This window comes from Alosa pseudoharengus, unplaced genomic scaffold (assembly GCF_046254945.1).
Source record: "Alosa pseudoharengus isolate Yale_2024_CS ecotype anadromous, Long Island Sound unplaced genomic scaffold, YU_APseudo_1.1 YU_APseudo_1.1_scf_9, whole genome shotgun sequence".
Taxonomy (NCBI): Eukaryota; Metazoa; Chordata; class Actinopteri; order Clupeiformes; family Clupeidae; genus Alosa; species Alosa pseudoharengus.
The window spans coordinates 197,897-214,854 of NW_027468881.1; the positions used below are offsets into that span (position 1 = coordinate 197,897).

The 16,958-nt window shown below is 39.9% G+C and overlaps 1 protein-coding gene across 1 annotated transcript in view; it reads right to left on the reverse strand.

The window, feature by feature from the left end:
- LOC143114883 (E3 ubiquitin-protein ligase NRDP1) overlaps positions 1 to 16,958 on the reverse strand; it is a 110,998-nt gene that overhangs the window by 72,447 nt on the left and 21,593 nt on the right. The window contains exon 2 of the mRNA XM_076276720.1: positions 11,916 to 12,048. Coding sequence (XP_076132835.1) covers positions 11,916 to 12,005 — 90 coding nt within the window. The 5' untranslated portion in view covers positions 12,006 to 12,048. The remainder of the gene's footprint in view (positions 1 to 11,915; positions 12,049 to 16,958) is intronic.

The following is a 16,958-nucleotide window of genomic DNA, read 5'->3' on the forward strand; positions in this document are numbered from 1 at the left end:
GTAGAATATCCCATATTTGAATACTCTCATAACAGCCCTGCCATCGGGCCTGTCTCTGTGTTGCCCTGTTGCTACCCCCTTGCCCTTCCAACAAAACAAATGCCTTCAAATCATCGTTTTCCTTGCTTGAAGGCGAACTTAGAGTGATGTTAACCTATTTAAGTTTAACGGCGTGATTGTCATGAGAGCATGATTCATTGGCACTTGCATGTTCGGCCTTATACATGCGCACCTGCCTACCATCAGGCTACTCAGCTACTAGAGAAAGAATTTCCCCTTTTTATATGTTCACTCCAAGTTGGCCTACCATAACTTAAACTGGCTATTTATATTTTTCTGTGAAATAAGCAAATGTATTTGTTCAACTTTATGAAGCAGAATTACACATATAGGCTACTTGGAACATAACACATTTGACAAAGGACAGATGTATGTTTCTAGTGACAAAATATTAACTTTCAGTGTTTTACGATGTCTTTGTCATGGGGAAGTGTTTTTGGCAGGGGAAGTGTTTTTCCCCATGCATTTATTCTAGGCTACTGTCAGTGACTGCCGTGAGAGAAGCGGGTTCTGTGTTTCGGTCAGTGACTGACGCGAGAGAAGCGGGGTCTGTGTTGTGTTGCGTTGCGTTAATTTATTTTCATTGGGCATGCCGTGCTGTGCCGTCCACAGCTCTTCAGTTCTGACGAAGCCGAAATTACTCCTTTTGAAACATTGAGTGCAGGAAGCGCGTTTGTGGTTATATTGCTTGACGGGGGGGATCCCAAGCAGCTTTCAGCCATAAGGCTACTTTGAGAACATTTCAATTCACCCTACACTAATATTCAAAAATGTTGAAAACTATTTCGGCATAGCCTATAAAGCAGTTAAATGTTAGTTGTAAACAAACAAGCTACTTGGTGAGGCTTGGCCTCACAGATGCGCTCGTGCCTTAGATGGCAGGAAAAATCTTTACGATATAGGCCTATTAACTGACCACCCGAATTCATGTTGGCTGGGGGGAAGGGGGGCCATCAGACATTTGTGCCCAGTTAATCCGGCCCTGCCCCCAACAAATCACACCTTCCCACCTCTGTGACAGAAGTCGAGAGGACTCCTAACTCACAGACCCATTCACAGCCTGTTTTTGTGGCATTTCGCCGTGTTTTGAAATCCTATGCAGCTAGGAGCTTCCAATCGTGAGGAAGCAATTTTGCATTGTAGGCATAACTAACATGCAATAACGCCACCAACAACAACCAAAACTAGGCTAATCATTGTCAACATGTAAATTAAATGTAACATTATTGTGAATCAAATTAAAATGTTCTCTTTTGCAAACGTAGGCATAGTAACAGAATAATTTAATAATGTTACAAAGATACTACATCAATCCTTATGTTTCATTAGGCTACTAGGCTATTTGTTTTGCCTTATTCTTGATTCATTTAGGCCTTTTTATTCGGGCCGTATTCACAAAGAATTTTAAGGCTAAAAGTAGCTCCTAAGGCCGTATTCACAAAGAATTTTAAGGCTAAAAGTAGCTCCTAACTGGCGAATTTAGGAGCAACTCCTAAAAATAATGGGCGTGTCACTCATAACTTTAGAACTCCTAATTTTTTTCACAAAAAGTAATTCACGAAGCATTTTAGACCTAAAAGTAGCACCTAAAAGTCTGGGACAGCTTAAAAGAAGTCGAGAGGACTCCTAACTCACTAAGACCTATTCATCAACAGCTTTTTGTGGCATTTTACGTTGCGATGTTTTGAAATGCGCTATGCAGCAACAGGAGCTTCCAATCGCGAGGGAACAATTTTGCATTCATAAAAGGAATGCAATAATGCCACCAACAACAACCAAAAATATAGCTGCAAGCAGCAATGCAGGGGCCTAGCAGAGCGCTATAGCAGGAATGGCGTTGCCATGGCATGAGCAAGCACTCATAGCAAGAGGCCAAATTAAACCAATGTCCTTGTGCGTTCTCACAATCAGCTACCATGTCCCTCTACCAAGTTTGGACTTCATACAGCAAAGTGTTGCTGAGATGTGAGCTCACTTTCTTTATTACAGCACCCCTAGAGGTCAAATGAGACCACTTTCCTTGCATGTCCTCACAATCAGCTAATATGTCCATGTATCAAGTTTGGACTTCATACCATGAAGCGTTGCTGAGATATGAGCCCACTTCCTGTATTACAGCGCCCCCTATACAGGCCAAATGATGCCAATTTCCTACTGTGTCCTCATAATCAGGTACCAAGTCCCTGTACCAAATTTGGACTTCATACATCAAAGCGTTGCTAAGATAGGAGCTCACTTCCTGTATTGCAGCGCCCCCTATAGAGGCCAAATGATTCCAATTTCCTAGTGCGTCACCATAATCAGGTAACAGGTCCTTATACCAAGTTTGGACTTTGTACACCAAAGCGTTGCTGAGATACAAGCTCACTTCCTTTATTACAGCGCCCCCTATAGAGGCCACATGATGCCAATTTTGTAGTGCGTCCTCACAATCAGATACCAAGTCCCTGTACCAAGTTTGGACTTCATACATTAAAGCATAGCTGAGATGTTTGCCCACTTCCTGTTAGGCGGCATCGTTGCCATGTGTGATTGGCTGTCACGGGCAAATAAACTTGAAACTAAAAAATCTGACAAGTATCTTTTGTGCGGCTCGGTCTGAAGATAATCTCCACCAAGTTCTGTGAAAATCGGATGAAATTTGTAACCGCTGAAACTTTTCATAGAGTTTGGACTAAATCCAATATGGCGGAGGTCCAATATGGTGGAAAGTGACGGGATAGGGGTCGATGAACTCAGGATGGTCTAAGGATTCAGACGCTACCTCAATTGTGAAAATCAGACAAAAGAGTCAAGGATCACGCGCATGAACGCATGTCCAGTATTGAACTGGTGGTGGCGCTAGAGTGTTCAATGTATATGCATAAAAATTGCTGTGAGTGATTGGGACAGTGTCCTGACTAAGGGTATCGAGTTTTGTTATGTTAACTCAAAGCGTCACGGAGATGTTAGTCCACTTCCTGTTTGGCGGCTTCATCACCATATTTGATTGGCTGTCACGGGCAAACAAAAATGAAATTGAAAAATCTGACAAGTATCGTTTGTGCGGCTCGGGCAGAAGATCATCTCCGCCAAGTTCCGTGAAAATCGGATGAAATTTGTAACCGCTGAAACTTTTCGTAGAGTTTTAACTAAATCCAATATGGCGGAGGTCCAATATGGCGGAAAGTGACGTAATAGGAGTCATTGAACTTAGGTCAGTCCAGGGATTCCAACAGTGCCTGATTTGTGAAAATCGGATGCACCGTTCAATGGTCACATGCGTTAATGCAATCCAGTTTTGACCCATTGGTGGCGCTAGAGTGTTGGGCATAGAGTTCTGTAAATTGGTGAGAGTGATCATGGGAGAGTGCTGAATCAGTGTACCAAATTTCATAACTTTAGACCCAGCGGTTCAATTTTCGGCCAGATTTTGACCTGTTGGTGGCGCTAGATGGCTGGGTTTAGAGGTCCGTAAATGAGTGTGAGTGGTCAGTGGAGTGTCCCGAAACTTTCTGCCAAAAAATCTGAACTTTTTAGCCAGGCGTTCTATGGGCTGCCATAGACTCCAATGGCAGACTAATAATAATAGGAAAAGCTATTAACTCAATGGGTGCCTTCGCAGCTTCGCTGCTTGGCCCCCAATAATAGGAAAAACTAGTAAAACAATGGGTGCCTTCGCAGCTTCGCTGCTAGGCCCCAAACTACTAATTGTTAACATGTAAATTAAATGTAACATTTCATTGTGAATCAAATTAAAATGTTCTCTTTGCAAACGTAGCCTAGGCATATGGTGACAGATTAATTTAATAATGTTGCAAAGGTACTGCATCAATCCATAGGCCTATGTTTCATTAGGCTACTAGGCTATTTGTTTTGCCTTACTCATTCACTTATTCATTTAGGCTAGGCCTTTTTATTCAGTTATTAATCATCTTCCGTCCTTCGCACTACTTGTGTAGCGCACGCATTCTCCGACCTGTCACCTGTCACTCATCATCGGAAGGGAGGTGTTTGGAATCATTCCCGCGTTACAATCGTCAGCCAATCAAGGTGGTCACTTCAGTCAAGCTCGTGCATGAGTAATGACGTCATCCATAGCAACGAAGACTCACTCCTAGTTTAGGAGTTGTCTGAAAGGCTTTGTGAATAACTTTTAAGACAAAACTCCAAGCTAAAATCTTTTAGTGCGATTTAGGAGTAGCCTACTCCTAGTGGTAAGATAAAAGCCTTTGTGAATAGCCTACGGCCCTAGTTATTCATCATCTTCCGTCCTTGTGTAGCGCACGCATTCTGAGACCTGTCACCTGTCACTCATCATCGTAAGGGAGGTGTTTGGAATCATGCCCGCGTTACAATCATCAGCCAATCAAGGTGGTCACGCTTGCCCATTTACACAAATTAATGGTTGAATATTACTGATGATCATTGTTATTTAAGAACATGCAGTGTGCGTAGGGCACCAAAAACATCTTACATCATACCGCACATTGTGGCGGGTCTGTTATTTACTGTAGGCTGCGCATACCACAGGCCTTTATTTTGGGCAAGCCTGCATTCGAGCCTGCGCTAACAGTAATCCTCCTGCCCCTGATACCACAGCTGTGGATAGTGTGGAATGTTCAAGTAATAACACAATCCAATGTGTGTCTCAATTGTCCCCCGCTGACCACCTCACACATTTCTCTAGATTTTGCAACGAACTTACATGACACAATGCCATAAAATATGCCAGTTTTAGGACACAGAATAATGTTTGTAATGATACCAGTTAGGCCTACGTTTAACAGTAACAAGTGTAATGAGCTATTCATTGTCGAAGGTGTATGGTGAAGGGAAATTCTTACTTTGGAAAACAAAAATTTGCCGATATCATCAGAATATTGCAACAGATTCTGTGTGTTCTGGACTGCAGGTAACTTGTTAAGCCAGTGGTTCTCAAACTTTTATTTCATTCCCCACTTTGATCAAGGGGCATGACTGATGATAGTGGAGATAACGTGTTATCCCGAGGCCTTTGCAAGTCAGCATCTCCGACGGTAGTCTACCCAATTAAAAATATAGTTTTTTATCTAGTTCTATCTAGTATCTATCTTTTATCTAGTTTTCGATGTCCCAAACGGAGAGCCATAGCCTACTTTATTGTTTTTAACAATCTCTATGCTACTCACAAAAATGTAGGCATGGGGACATGATTAAGTAGGCTATCCAACTGTTGTGTGTTAAATTATTGTGATTACGAGCCAGTGGTTTTCAAACATTATGCGTGACTCGGACATCTAACTAAATGCAACAGGCTCATATCGTCCTCGCATTCGCAAAATGAGGACCAGTGTTTTGGCAAATTGCAAATAGCTATTCGTTTTAACGAATTTTTATGATGGTATGAAGTGCTTTTTGTATAGGCTACTATCTTAATCTTGGAATATGGGGAGGGAAGTGGCGCATCTTCAGTCAGCCAAATATGAATGTAATTCTGCGGCATAAAGCAGATGTAGCCTATTTGTTTATTGTACAGAAAAATAAAAATGACATGTCAAGCAGTCAATTGACTACATTGCAGTCAAGAAGTAGGGCAAATTAAGACACTGTTTTGATTTGCGTAGTCGCGTTACCCCCAACACTGACAATAACGTAGACAGCAAATTAAGATATTTTTTCGTTTTGTGGAGCAGCACCGGTAGGCTATCAAAAGCAGATTTCGATTTTCGCTACCACCATGTAGTCAAGCCTTAAAGGGAAACTTGGCAGGATTTCCCCCTCTGCTGGAGAAATTGTGCATTATGCTATTTCAAACTGTGGGAAAAGGTAACGATAAAGCACATGGATTTGTTTACAAGCTAGCGAACGGTTAGCATAAGTTTGGCAGAACTATGTGGATGTTACAAGGTAAGAAACACAATTTAAAACGAGTTTCTTGTTTCTCACTTCTCTTTCCGGGACGGTAAGTCTCAATGTTGCAAGGTTGGTTTTCCGCCGGGGGATGCTAGGCGCAGCGGGGAAAGTCACCATTTTCACCGGAACAGGTCATTTAACCATCCGAATGATTTCTAAACGGGTTTATTACGTTGAAATAGTTGCCAAGTTCCCCTTTAAGCCATACCCAAGTAGCCTTAATCGAGGTAATGTTTAATTATGCATGATTTATTTTGTTATTGAATTCGTAGGCTGGGATTCCTCTCGGTAACAATTATGTTTAAAGGTAGCCTCCTGCTTTTTCAGAAGGGGCCGCAGTCAGGCTACTGACAGAGCGATGTACAGTGGCAGAGCGACACACAGTGGCTGAAAGTGGTACTAAAGCTTCACGCAGCTTCACGCCTCGTAATGCGCGACTGAAGTGGCCATTTGAAAGCGATGCCCACTGTACACCCAGCCTAAGCCTATTCAGAACACCTCATCGAATGTCTGTAGTAGGCTACAACTTCGATTCAATAAAATGATTTCTAAAGGAAAAACGTTGCATCATTCATTAGCCTACTCCTGCCTGGATTCGAGCTCAGGACATCCTGAAAGTTGCAGACCTGTTCTGAAATACATGCATTAACCCCCTCGACCGTCAGACAGCGCTAGCTGCTTCGAGTAGGCCTATTGGGTAGGACTGTAGCCTACACTGGTTGCTGTGGCACAGTCTTGAGTGACCGAATTCGTTTTCCTTTGTCATATGAATGCTGTCATTTTGTTAACATTACTGTTAAGGAGATGCTGTAGGCAAAGGCTATATTTCAACCTCGTTAGTGTAGTAAAAAAAAAATCAGAACTATTCACGAGGTTTCTGGGCAGCATATTTATGTTCTGTTAGCAAGCGAACTTCTCATGACTGCTGACAAAGTAGCCAACTGCCAGCTGACGAAGCTCTCATTTTAAAACATTACTGAGAGACAGGCACTGTACAATCAAGAAATCTTGCCACTGAATCCAAAACTAAACTTTAACATTATGTACAAAGCTTATAGGCTACAGTGGACTAGCATGTTGCATGGGCTGCTAAAAACAGAGAAACAACACACTGAAAACTCGGCCAATCACACCCCTTGCTGTCGAACGCTCAGTCCGGTTCGACCGCGGAACGCCAGAGCGGACTTATGCTGCCCCCAAGCGGCTGCAGTTGTACTTACATTTCACCCAGCTGCGTGAATCACCTTGATCGTGAATGAAGTGTCAATTTTTAACCAGTACCCACTGTAGCCTGTACTACACAATTCTGGAGGCATCAACATTCAACATGGAGAATCAACATTCCTTACTGTTTGGGTGAGAGGTGGGTCATCAAAGTCCTAGGATTAGGATCATCAAGTGCCCACATGGTCATTTGGGGGTCCAAATAAGGGGTTCCAAAAGAGTCACCTCTGCCAGAGAGGGTTTTTGGACCCCCATGAAACCCCCACCAGTGGTACCATAACCTTCAAATTCATTTTGGCAAGAACAAGGTTCCCACATATAACAAATATTCCTGTTTAGAATAAATATGATCATTAGTTGTGGTGCTAGGGCCACCCAAAAAGTGAAAATTCACACATGCCGTCAACATTTTTTAGGACTTCGGTGACCCACCTCTCACCCAAACAGTAAGGAATGTTGATTCCTCCAGAATTGTGTAGTACAGGCTGCAATGAACTACCACACTAGTTTCCAGCCCTCTACCACTGTTAGAACAGACATTATGGGCTTCCAAAAATGCCAAAAGATTAAATGTGAAATATTTGTTAATATTGTGCTTATCATTGTTAATATTGTGCTATAAATGTGGCACAAACAATGTTAGTATGTGGACTAGCCATAGACTATATTTGAATGGAGCTGGCAAAAGATCATTATGAGAACATGTAGACACAATTCTCTTAAAGTGATAGTGCACCATTTGATGAGGTTAACAGCATCAAATTAGTAGGATATTAATGTTTTAAACCAAGATAACTGTGTCATTATTATCCTTTAAACAATATAAAAGTGTTTTACTTATGTCACAAATATTCACCCTTTGTGGTTACTCAGTAATTTAGTGATTTATTTTAAGTCCTATTTTTTGTTTGCTTCATCCACTCCCTCTCACCCCATCACACTCCTCACACCTCTACTGGACCCTTCAGGAGTCTTATGTATTTCAACGGTTTTGGGTACATTTTAGATAGGTAGTAAGAGATTGTATTGGTTTACATAAAGGGAGTATTAGTATTAGTCTGGAAGAGTACCATTTGTCTGTACTAAACACCTAAATGCACCTATTGCAAATTGCTGTGTAGTAGCTGTATACTTTTATCTGCTCCAAACACACACTGTAAACCTAAAACATCAGGGCTTAAAATTCATTTTTCAAAATGGGGGAGGAGGGGGGGGGGGTTCCCCCCCTAGGTTATTTATGTAGGGGGATTTACACAATTGGGGGGGGGGGGGGGGGGGGGGGGGGTGTCGATTCTGATACCAAGTCAAGAATTGCGATTTCAATACTTCTTTGATACTTTAAAAAAACGTCATCAGTGATGTCATCAGTAATATTAAATATACTGTAGTGGGATCATTCACACCAGTGGCCATCCTAGATTCTGCTTGACTCTCTCCACACATACAAACACACACTGAAAATGATGGCTTATGTGATATGTTTCTATTTCATATCTTTTTAAATTCATATAGAGTGTATTTAGTTAATAATGTATAGTATTTTACTAGTAATTACTAGTAGCTAAACATATTTAGTAATTTGAATGCTTCATATTGATTTTTAAACTATTACACTTAGGTATATCTTTAATGTGGTGTGTAGGTGTAATTGAGTGCACATTGGTGATGTGTAGGTGTAATTGAGTGCCTGTCACTTTAAGAAATACGTGAGAGTAATTAGCCTTTAGCCTGACGGTTTTAGGCTAGTGAATAAAAGTTGTGCATAGTGCATAAGGATATGTGGATGCAATTCATTATGTTTTCTATGTCATTAGATAAAATAAATGTTCAAAAAGCTAACAAGTCGAAGACAATCTTCTGGGATCAAGTGTTTTGCAATGTTCACTAATGATTTCAGTGAGCATTACTGGCAGACGTGACCTGAGCTAGCAGGATAGTTACCAAGGAGCTCTCTCCAGATGTAAAAGTTGGCCATGGTTGCGTAGCCTATTTGCGTAAGCGCAAAGTGGTTCTCTCTCTCTCTCTGTGTGTGTGTGTGTGTGTGTGTGTGTGTGTCTGCGTGAAGATATGTTCAATTCAACTCGGTAGTTGACCCTCCGGTCAATAGCACCGCATTCACGCCACTTCATGATTAGATTAACGTCATCAGACAGGCTGTATAAGTCAGTCCCTCCAGGATTTCGCGAGGATTTTTTGAGATTGTTGCGATCTAAAATGCCTGATTTCACGACAACTTTTCTAAAAAATTGCGATGGAAGTTGCGGTGTTTTTAGCTGTTTGTTGCAAAGAAATTGCGGGAGGAAGTGAAAATTGCAAAAATAGTTGCGATTTTAAAAAAAATATATTTTTTAATTGAGGGCAATTAAGGTTAGTAAGACCAAAATCACACTGATCATCTTAATGCTTATTAAAAAGGATAAGTAAAGGTAAATAGTATGGTTTACAGAAAATCAAAGTAGGCCTAGGCTACTTTATTTGTGTAAATTCTTTGACTGGGGTAATTCACAAAGCAGTATAACCTTTCGTAGAACTGTCCAAAAAAAAAAACAGCCCCCTAAAGAGATGGCATCATGTCATTCAATACATTCATATATGTTGTAATTCATATTAAGTTAATATCTTATAATTATTATAATAATTCATATTCTGTGACTTGCATAATTACTAATAGCCAACTTCAATTTCCAATTTCATATTGGTTTAAACTATTAGATTACACTTTTCTTTAATGTTATTACGTGGTGTTTAAGTCTAATTGACTGCCTGCCACTTTAAGGGCGTGAGAGTAGCGTTTTCTAAGTGGACTGGAAGGCTTGCATCTCACTGTGTTCGGCTACGAGTGGAAATAACTTTTTGCATAGTGCATTACGATATGTGGATGGAATTCAGGATGTTTTCTGTCATTAGTTAAAATAAATGTTAAAAAATAACTCGAATGACATCATTGTTGGATCATAGAAGACGTAAATGTATTGCAATGTTATTAATTTCTATGATTTTGGTAGCACTACACAAACTGAGCCCAGAAGCTAGCAAACATGACACGAGCTAAAAGGACATCTCCAGGTGAAACGTTTGCCAATGGGTTGCATACTGTAGCCTACTCAAATGTCAATAAACCAAGTAGGCCTTAATTAACTTACTTTCATAGCCTAGGTAGGTTAGCAACACCAGGTTGAGAGATGCAAGTAAAGCAGATCATACGTTAGCCTTCTATTTATTGTCATCAAAACTGCAGAGGAGTGAAAAGTTATAGGGCAGTCTCTGGTGTCTGCAGAAGTGAGTATGGCATCTGACTCAATATTCTGCGCGAGGGACTGTTGTGGTAGGTGAAATTTCACGGGGAAACCATAATGATTGGTCAAATTTGCGAAAAATTTGCGGTGGTTGGACAAAATTGCGAGGTCGCCCAGAATTCACGAGGATTTGCTGAATTTGCGTTAATTGTTGCGATCGCAACATCGCGAATTCCTGGAGGGACTGATAAGTGTATGCAGAAATTTCTCGCATTATGATGGCTAGAGTTGCGGGACTCGAACAAATTACGCACAATACCTGCAATCCCGCAGTGAAATTTAGGCCCTGAAGATTACAGGCGCTTTGTACTTTTAGGACTTTTTGTATTGTATGAGATGTTCTCAAATGGAAACTTGGAAACTTAAAGGAGAACTCCGGCGATTTCACACACAGATCTCTGTTTCTCAACACAAACAGTCACAGAGTACTGCCGGTACAAAAAAAATAATGAGAGCTACACTCTGTGGGCATGATTTTAAAGATGCCCTCAAAGTGTAGCACTGTAGCTGCCTGGTTGCTCTAGCTGTTGGCTGCCGCAACTCGACCTAGGTAGCACCGTTTTTTTCTTTCTTCGTACCGACAGTACTCGGTGACCTCGAGAACCTTCTCTTCTTGGACTTCAGAATAATCATTGTACTGTACAACTTGAGGTAATGAGTAATTGTTCAAATGAAGCTGGAATCTCCTTCTGCAGTAACAGATATAAAGGTTTGAAGCCCTGTGCCCATTTTTTTTTCCAAAATGTAAAACCCAAATCTAAAAAAGTTGGGACAAATTGTGTAAAATGCAGATAAAACAGAATGTGATAATCTGCAATTTTCGTAAACCCATATTTAGCTGCAAAAAATGACAGACAACATAGCAAATGTTGAAAATGACAATTTGACTATTTACTGGAAAATATATGTGCACTATATGAGACACCACAGTCTCATTGAAAACAGTGCCTTTGGAGTTCATGAATTTCATGTAGGTGTTTTCATGACTTAATGAGTTAATTAGTGTAACATTTTTGTATCAAACTGATGGACAGAAGTCGATGCACATCTCATGATTTTTATGGTTATTATTATTATTATTTCTGTCGACATATAAGTGTGAATTACACACTGATATCTTGAGTTAGACTTGCATAGACCAGAACTTCTAATTTTATACATGGTTGAGGATGTATAAATGAGGATTAAAGAAAATGTGCAACGTTACACGCTGTTAGGCCTACACATTTTCTTTAATCCTCATTTATTTTCCTCTTTGGTGATATAACACTGTAGGAATAATATGAATATGAACATTAATTATGAACATTTGTTTCCCTCTTCATGAAAAGGAGGAAGTGATATGAATTCGTAACCAACTTTTCACACATAAAAAGCTATAGGTATATATATATCCAGTATAGCGATTACTTGATCTGTTTTTTTTTTTTAATTGAATTGAGTGCTTTGCATTATCCTGACCTGCACAGGCTCCTCCAACACTCCACTACAGATTGGACACAGCAGATCCTCATCCACCTCTCCTTGAAACCTGGTAACATCATACCCCATGGCACATCACCAGGATCTAGCAAGAGGCAAGGGGCTTGGTACACTATAGACAAAGAGAATAAAACAGTATTTACTTGTCAAATTATGATTTTCATTTTATCCAAGCTAGAGATGGATAATATGGCCATATAGTCCTATGTTCTGAATACAATAGACACCCAATAGCCAGTTAGTAGGTTATTGTACAAGTTTAACTCAAATCAAAGAGACTGCTTATAATATGCAAACGATAGTAACGAAATCGAATGACAACGTGGATTTCTGTGCCTCAGTTTGATACCACTTAAATCTCGGGCATCTTTTTTTTTTTTTTTTTACATGAGGCATCACTGCACGTCATGCGCCGTCTGTAACATTTTGCTCTGATAGCACCACATTCTATACAGTTAGCTAACATAAACACGTCAGGATAAGCTTAAAGCAGAGGGGTGCACCACATAGGCTAGTGGACAGTGTTTGACAGCTCGCGTGAGCCCATGCCATTGCCAACTAGACTACTTTAAAGCAATATCACAAGCTCTTATCAAAATCTAGCAAATAACTACAAACAAGCAAAAGGCTATGAAACAACACCAACAGCCTAGTTTACACAAAAACTTGCTAATGCGCTAGCTGGCATCTATTTGAAAAGTTATCAGCAAAGTTGTAATGTGAAAACTTTGTTTCATGGTATGTTCTGATAACTTCCAAACTACATAATGACATTAATCTTTTATATGCCTGAGGCCCATATAGCATCACAATGAATTTGAAGCTCATGCTAAAAGTTTGCTTTTAAAAACATAAATATGTAGGTGACAAACATACCTCTGCTGCATTGATATTCCCGAGCTTTTAAAAAGGCTACGGAACCATCACCAACACGTTATCTCTAATTAAGCTGCTCTGATGGGGGGTAGCCTAATGTTTTGCGCATAGTTGCTGTTAAAATGCCTACTAGCGCTGGGAATCGAAATACTTCAACACCAGCATAGCCTATGTAGGCTAACATGTTAAAAAAATGTATGCATTTTAAAGGGGAAGACAATTTATTGAAGCATTGGATAAACACATTGGATAAACTTGCATATAGGACATAAACTTTCCCAGATATGGGTAACCCAGACTGGATGGGAATCGAAGGTGAAGGGAATTATTGACAAAAGTATGCATTTTTTATTTCACTACGCTAGATGGCGTCCGTATTCACAAAGAATTTTAGGGCTAAAAGTAGCTCCTAACTGGTGAATTTAGGAGCAACTCCTAAAAATAATGGGTGTCACTTGTAACTTTAGGACTTTTTTGACTAAGACTAATTCACGTTCTTTGTAACATACACCTCAGGTGGCTTTAAACACCATGTTCTATTCTCTACACCTAACTAACTTATTCATTTATCATGTAATTAGACCTTACTGTTCTGTACTGACCATAGGCAGATGGGTAAGGCCCTTGAGTCGTGGATCTGCTCGAGGTTTCTTCCAACATGTATCTCCAATTCTAGGGAGTTTTTCCTCGCCCCTGTTACTCATGGGCCTTCTCTGATTGTTTAACACTCTGTAAAGCACCATGAGACAAGTGCAATGTTTTGGCGCTCTATAAGTGATATTAAATTGAAATTGAATTGAAATTTTTGTGGCATTTCACGTTGCGATGTTTTGAAATGCACATGCGGCTACAGCTCTCAACCACGAGGGAATAATTGTGCATTGTAACTCAGGGATGCAATAACCAACTAGAGCCCGACCGATAAAGGATTTTGAAGGCCGATACCGATACAAATATTTGTTGATTTAAAAATCTGATATTCCGATATATCGGCCGATATATATATATTTTTTCAGAAACGCGCAACAAAACATTAACAGATTTCCCTAACATTAGTTATTTGTAGTTATTTATGAGTATTGACTAAAATAATATGATAATGCATTTAAAAAACAAACTTGTTTATTTTAAAATAATATTGTCACAGTGGAACAAAGGAACATCGAAATATATTAAAGTTCTGATAAATAAAATGTATAAAAATAGAAACTTAAGATATGAAACTAGTCTTTTGAACAAAAACATAATAACAACAACCAAATCAAAGTTACCAGTATTAAAAGACTTAGTAAGCTTCATAAATATAACTTTGAACTAGGACTTAATAATTACAAAAAATAATGATGACATTATTACTATCATCATCATTTTTATTATCATTAAACAAGATAAAGGTCACTCTTAAATGTTTGAGTGTTGCGTGTGTAATAATTATAAGCTACCTTATAATTACAATGCCAGCTTGCTTATCCCTTTACCTGCACTTTTAAAATTATTTCCATCAAGCTACATCAAACCATTTTCAATCATCAGTTGCTGCCTTCCTTCTAAAACCTACTATTTAGTGATCTAAATCCATTATGTAACTCGTTAATGCTGCGGGCTGAACGACAGTCTGAAACGCACACTTGGCGTCATTGGATTTCACACATGTGTAAAAGAAAAGCTAACTTTTATGCACAAGCTACGTTTTGCACAAGCTACGTTTGATACTTTTTCTCTATGTCTAAATGTTCACTCCTCGCACGTCTAACTTACATTTTACAATGCAGGGACTGTAACTACAGATATACTAGTTATAAATCATTACTTTATTTAGGCAGAATAAGTTCGTTGTGGTTTCCAAGCTCATTAATGTTAACGTTAGCGGTCTTCCACTGATATTCATGGCATTAGCTTTGCGGTTAGCTAGTCTATGATGAGCCCTAATTTAGCAATGGATAACGTCATAGGTACTGCAAATTGTAAAACATACGCTTTCAAAATAACAGGCCGGGGAGAGATGATACGTCTCACTGCTATAACTGTCACGCTATTAAAGAAATACATCTTCAGTCACATTGTCAAAAGTTAAAAGGACAGTCAACTACCCTGTAACAACGCAACGTAATTACTAGCTAATTCCGCTTCACTCTCGGCTTATTTAACAGCAGCAAAACTGGACATTGTTTTCACGAATTTTGTCATGCTTATTTGAGTTAAGAGAACTGATGGGGATGTTCTTTTAATTGTTATTTCAAGCAATGTATGTCTCGTGAGTCGTGACCAAATCACCATGAACACACTTCACTGATGATCTCACTCGCGGATAACTGGTTCTCTCTGCCCGACTCTGGCTGGATCAGCAGGTTGCAGGATGTGTGGCGCGTTATACACGAGTGTTGCCAGTAGGGACGGTGTAGAGTGCCCTCTGTTGGACAAACTATACAATGCCAACACTCATGACATGGTTGAAGGGTGTTTCGTCCGTTTTTATTTTATTTTTAAAATATTCATTTATCGGCCGTTATAAATGCCGATACCGATAGTTTGGAAAATGCCTAATATCGGCCGATAATATCGGCCCGCCGATAAATCGGTCGGGCTCTATAACCAACACCAACAACCAAAACCATTAATTGTCAACATCATTGTAAATCAAATTAAATTGGGCTTTAAAGTAGTCTAGTTGGCAATGGCATGGGCTCACGCGAGCTGTCAAACACTGTCCACTAGCCTATGTGGTGCACCCCTCTGCTTTAAGTTTATCCTGACGTGTTTATGTTAGCTAACTGTATAGAATGTGGTGCTATCAGAGCAAAATGTTACAGACGGCGCATGACGTGCAGTAATGCCTCGTATGTAAAAAAATAAAAAGACGCCCGAGATTTAAGTGGTATCGAACTGAGGCACCGAAATCCACGTTGTCATTCAATGTCGTTACTATCGTTTGCCTCGGCACCGGTTACATATTATAATCAGCAGTCTCTTTGATTTGAGTTAAACTTGTACAATAACCTACTAACTGGCTATTGGGTGTCTATTGTATTCAGAACATAGGACTATATGGCCATATTATCCATCTCTAGCTTGGATAAAATGAGAATGTTTCTTTGTGTCTTCATACAGAGTAATTTAAAACATGTTGCAAAGATATTGCATCAATCCGTAGTGTATTTCATTATGCTATTTGCTTTACCTTACTCTTTATTCATTTAGGCTATTTATTCATAATCTTCCATCCTTCGCTGTACTTGTGTAGCGCAGGGGTCCCCAACCTTTTATGTACCATGGACCGGTTTGTTTCCTATTTTTTTTTCACGGACCGGCAGGGGGGGGTGGTCGGGGGTTCCATGTTCCATATGTGTTGTGCATGCATTACTTGAAAAGAACTAGCTCCAGTTATGTATGAACAGTGAAGGTAACGATCTCTTAAACATGTGAAAAACGTGAACTTGAAGAAGTGAAAATTGAACAATATGAACTATGAATATTGAACAACTTGAAGCTACATCTATAAGTGTGAACATGCTTAACAAAATATGGGAACAAAACATGGGAACTAAACGTGCATTACGAATATAATCAGTGGGAGCTCTGTGCTTATTTCCCTGCAACAAGAAGGTTCCATCTGGGGTTGATGGAAGACAGTGACACTCAGTGTGTTTGAAATGTCCAGTCGATTGCGCAATTTGGTCTTAGTCATTGCCGAAAACCAGGCCTCGCATAGATACGTGGTGGGAAATGGTAGCAACGTTTTCAGCGCTTTTACGGCTATCTCGGGATATTCTGCTTTGGTTTTGATCCAAAAACCGCCAGAGAGGTTTCCTTATGCACTCTTAAAACCACCGTCATTTGCAATTTCGATCAACTGCTCTTCCTTCTGCGCTGACAAGTTAGGACTATTCAGGATAATGACAAATGGGTTGCGGACCCACTCATTGGTTTGCCGTGGATCTTTGGAGGATGGGAAGTAACGCTCAAACTCATTTGAAAGCGCAACAAGGTGAGCGCAACCAGCTGCGAGAGAAAGGGCCCTGCCTCAGTCTCTCCCAAAACCCCCACTATGTTTGGAACATATCAAATACACCCTGGTCCACTTGTCGTCCCCACAAATCAAGCTTAAATGCAGTGACTTTATCTGCCAGTTTAAAGACAGTCATCATT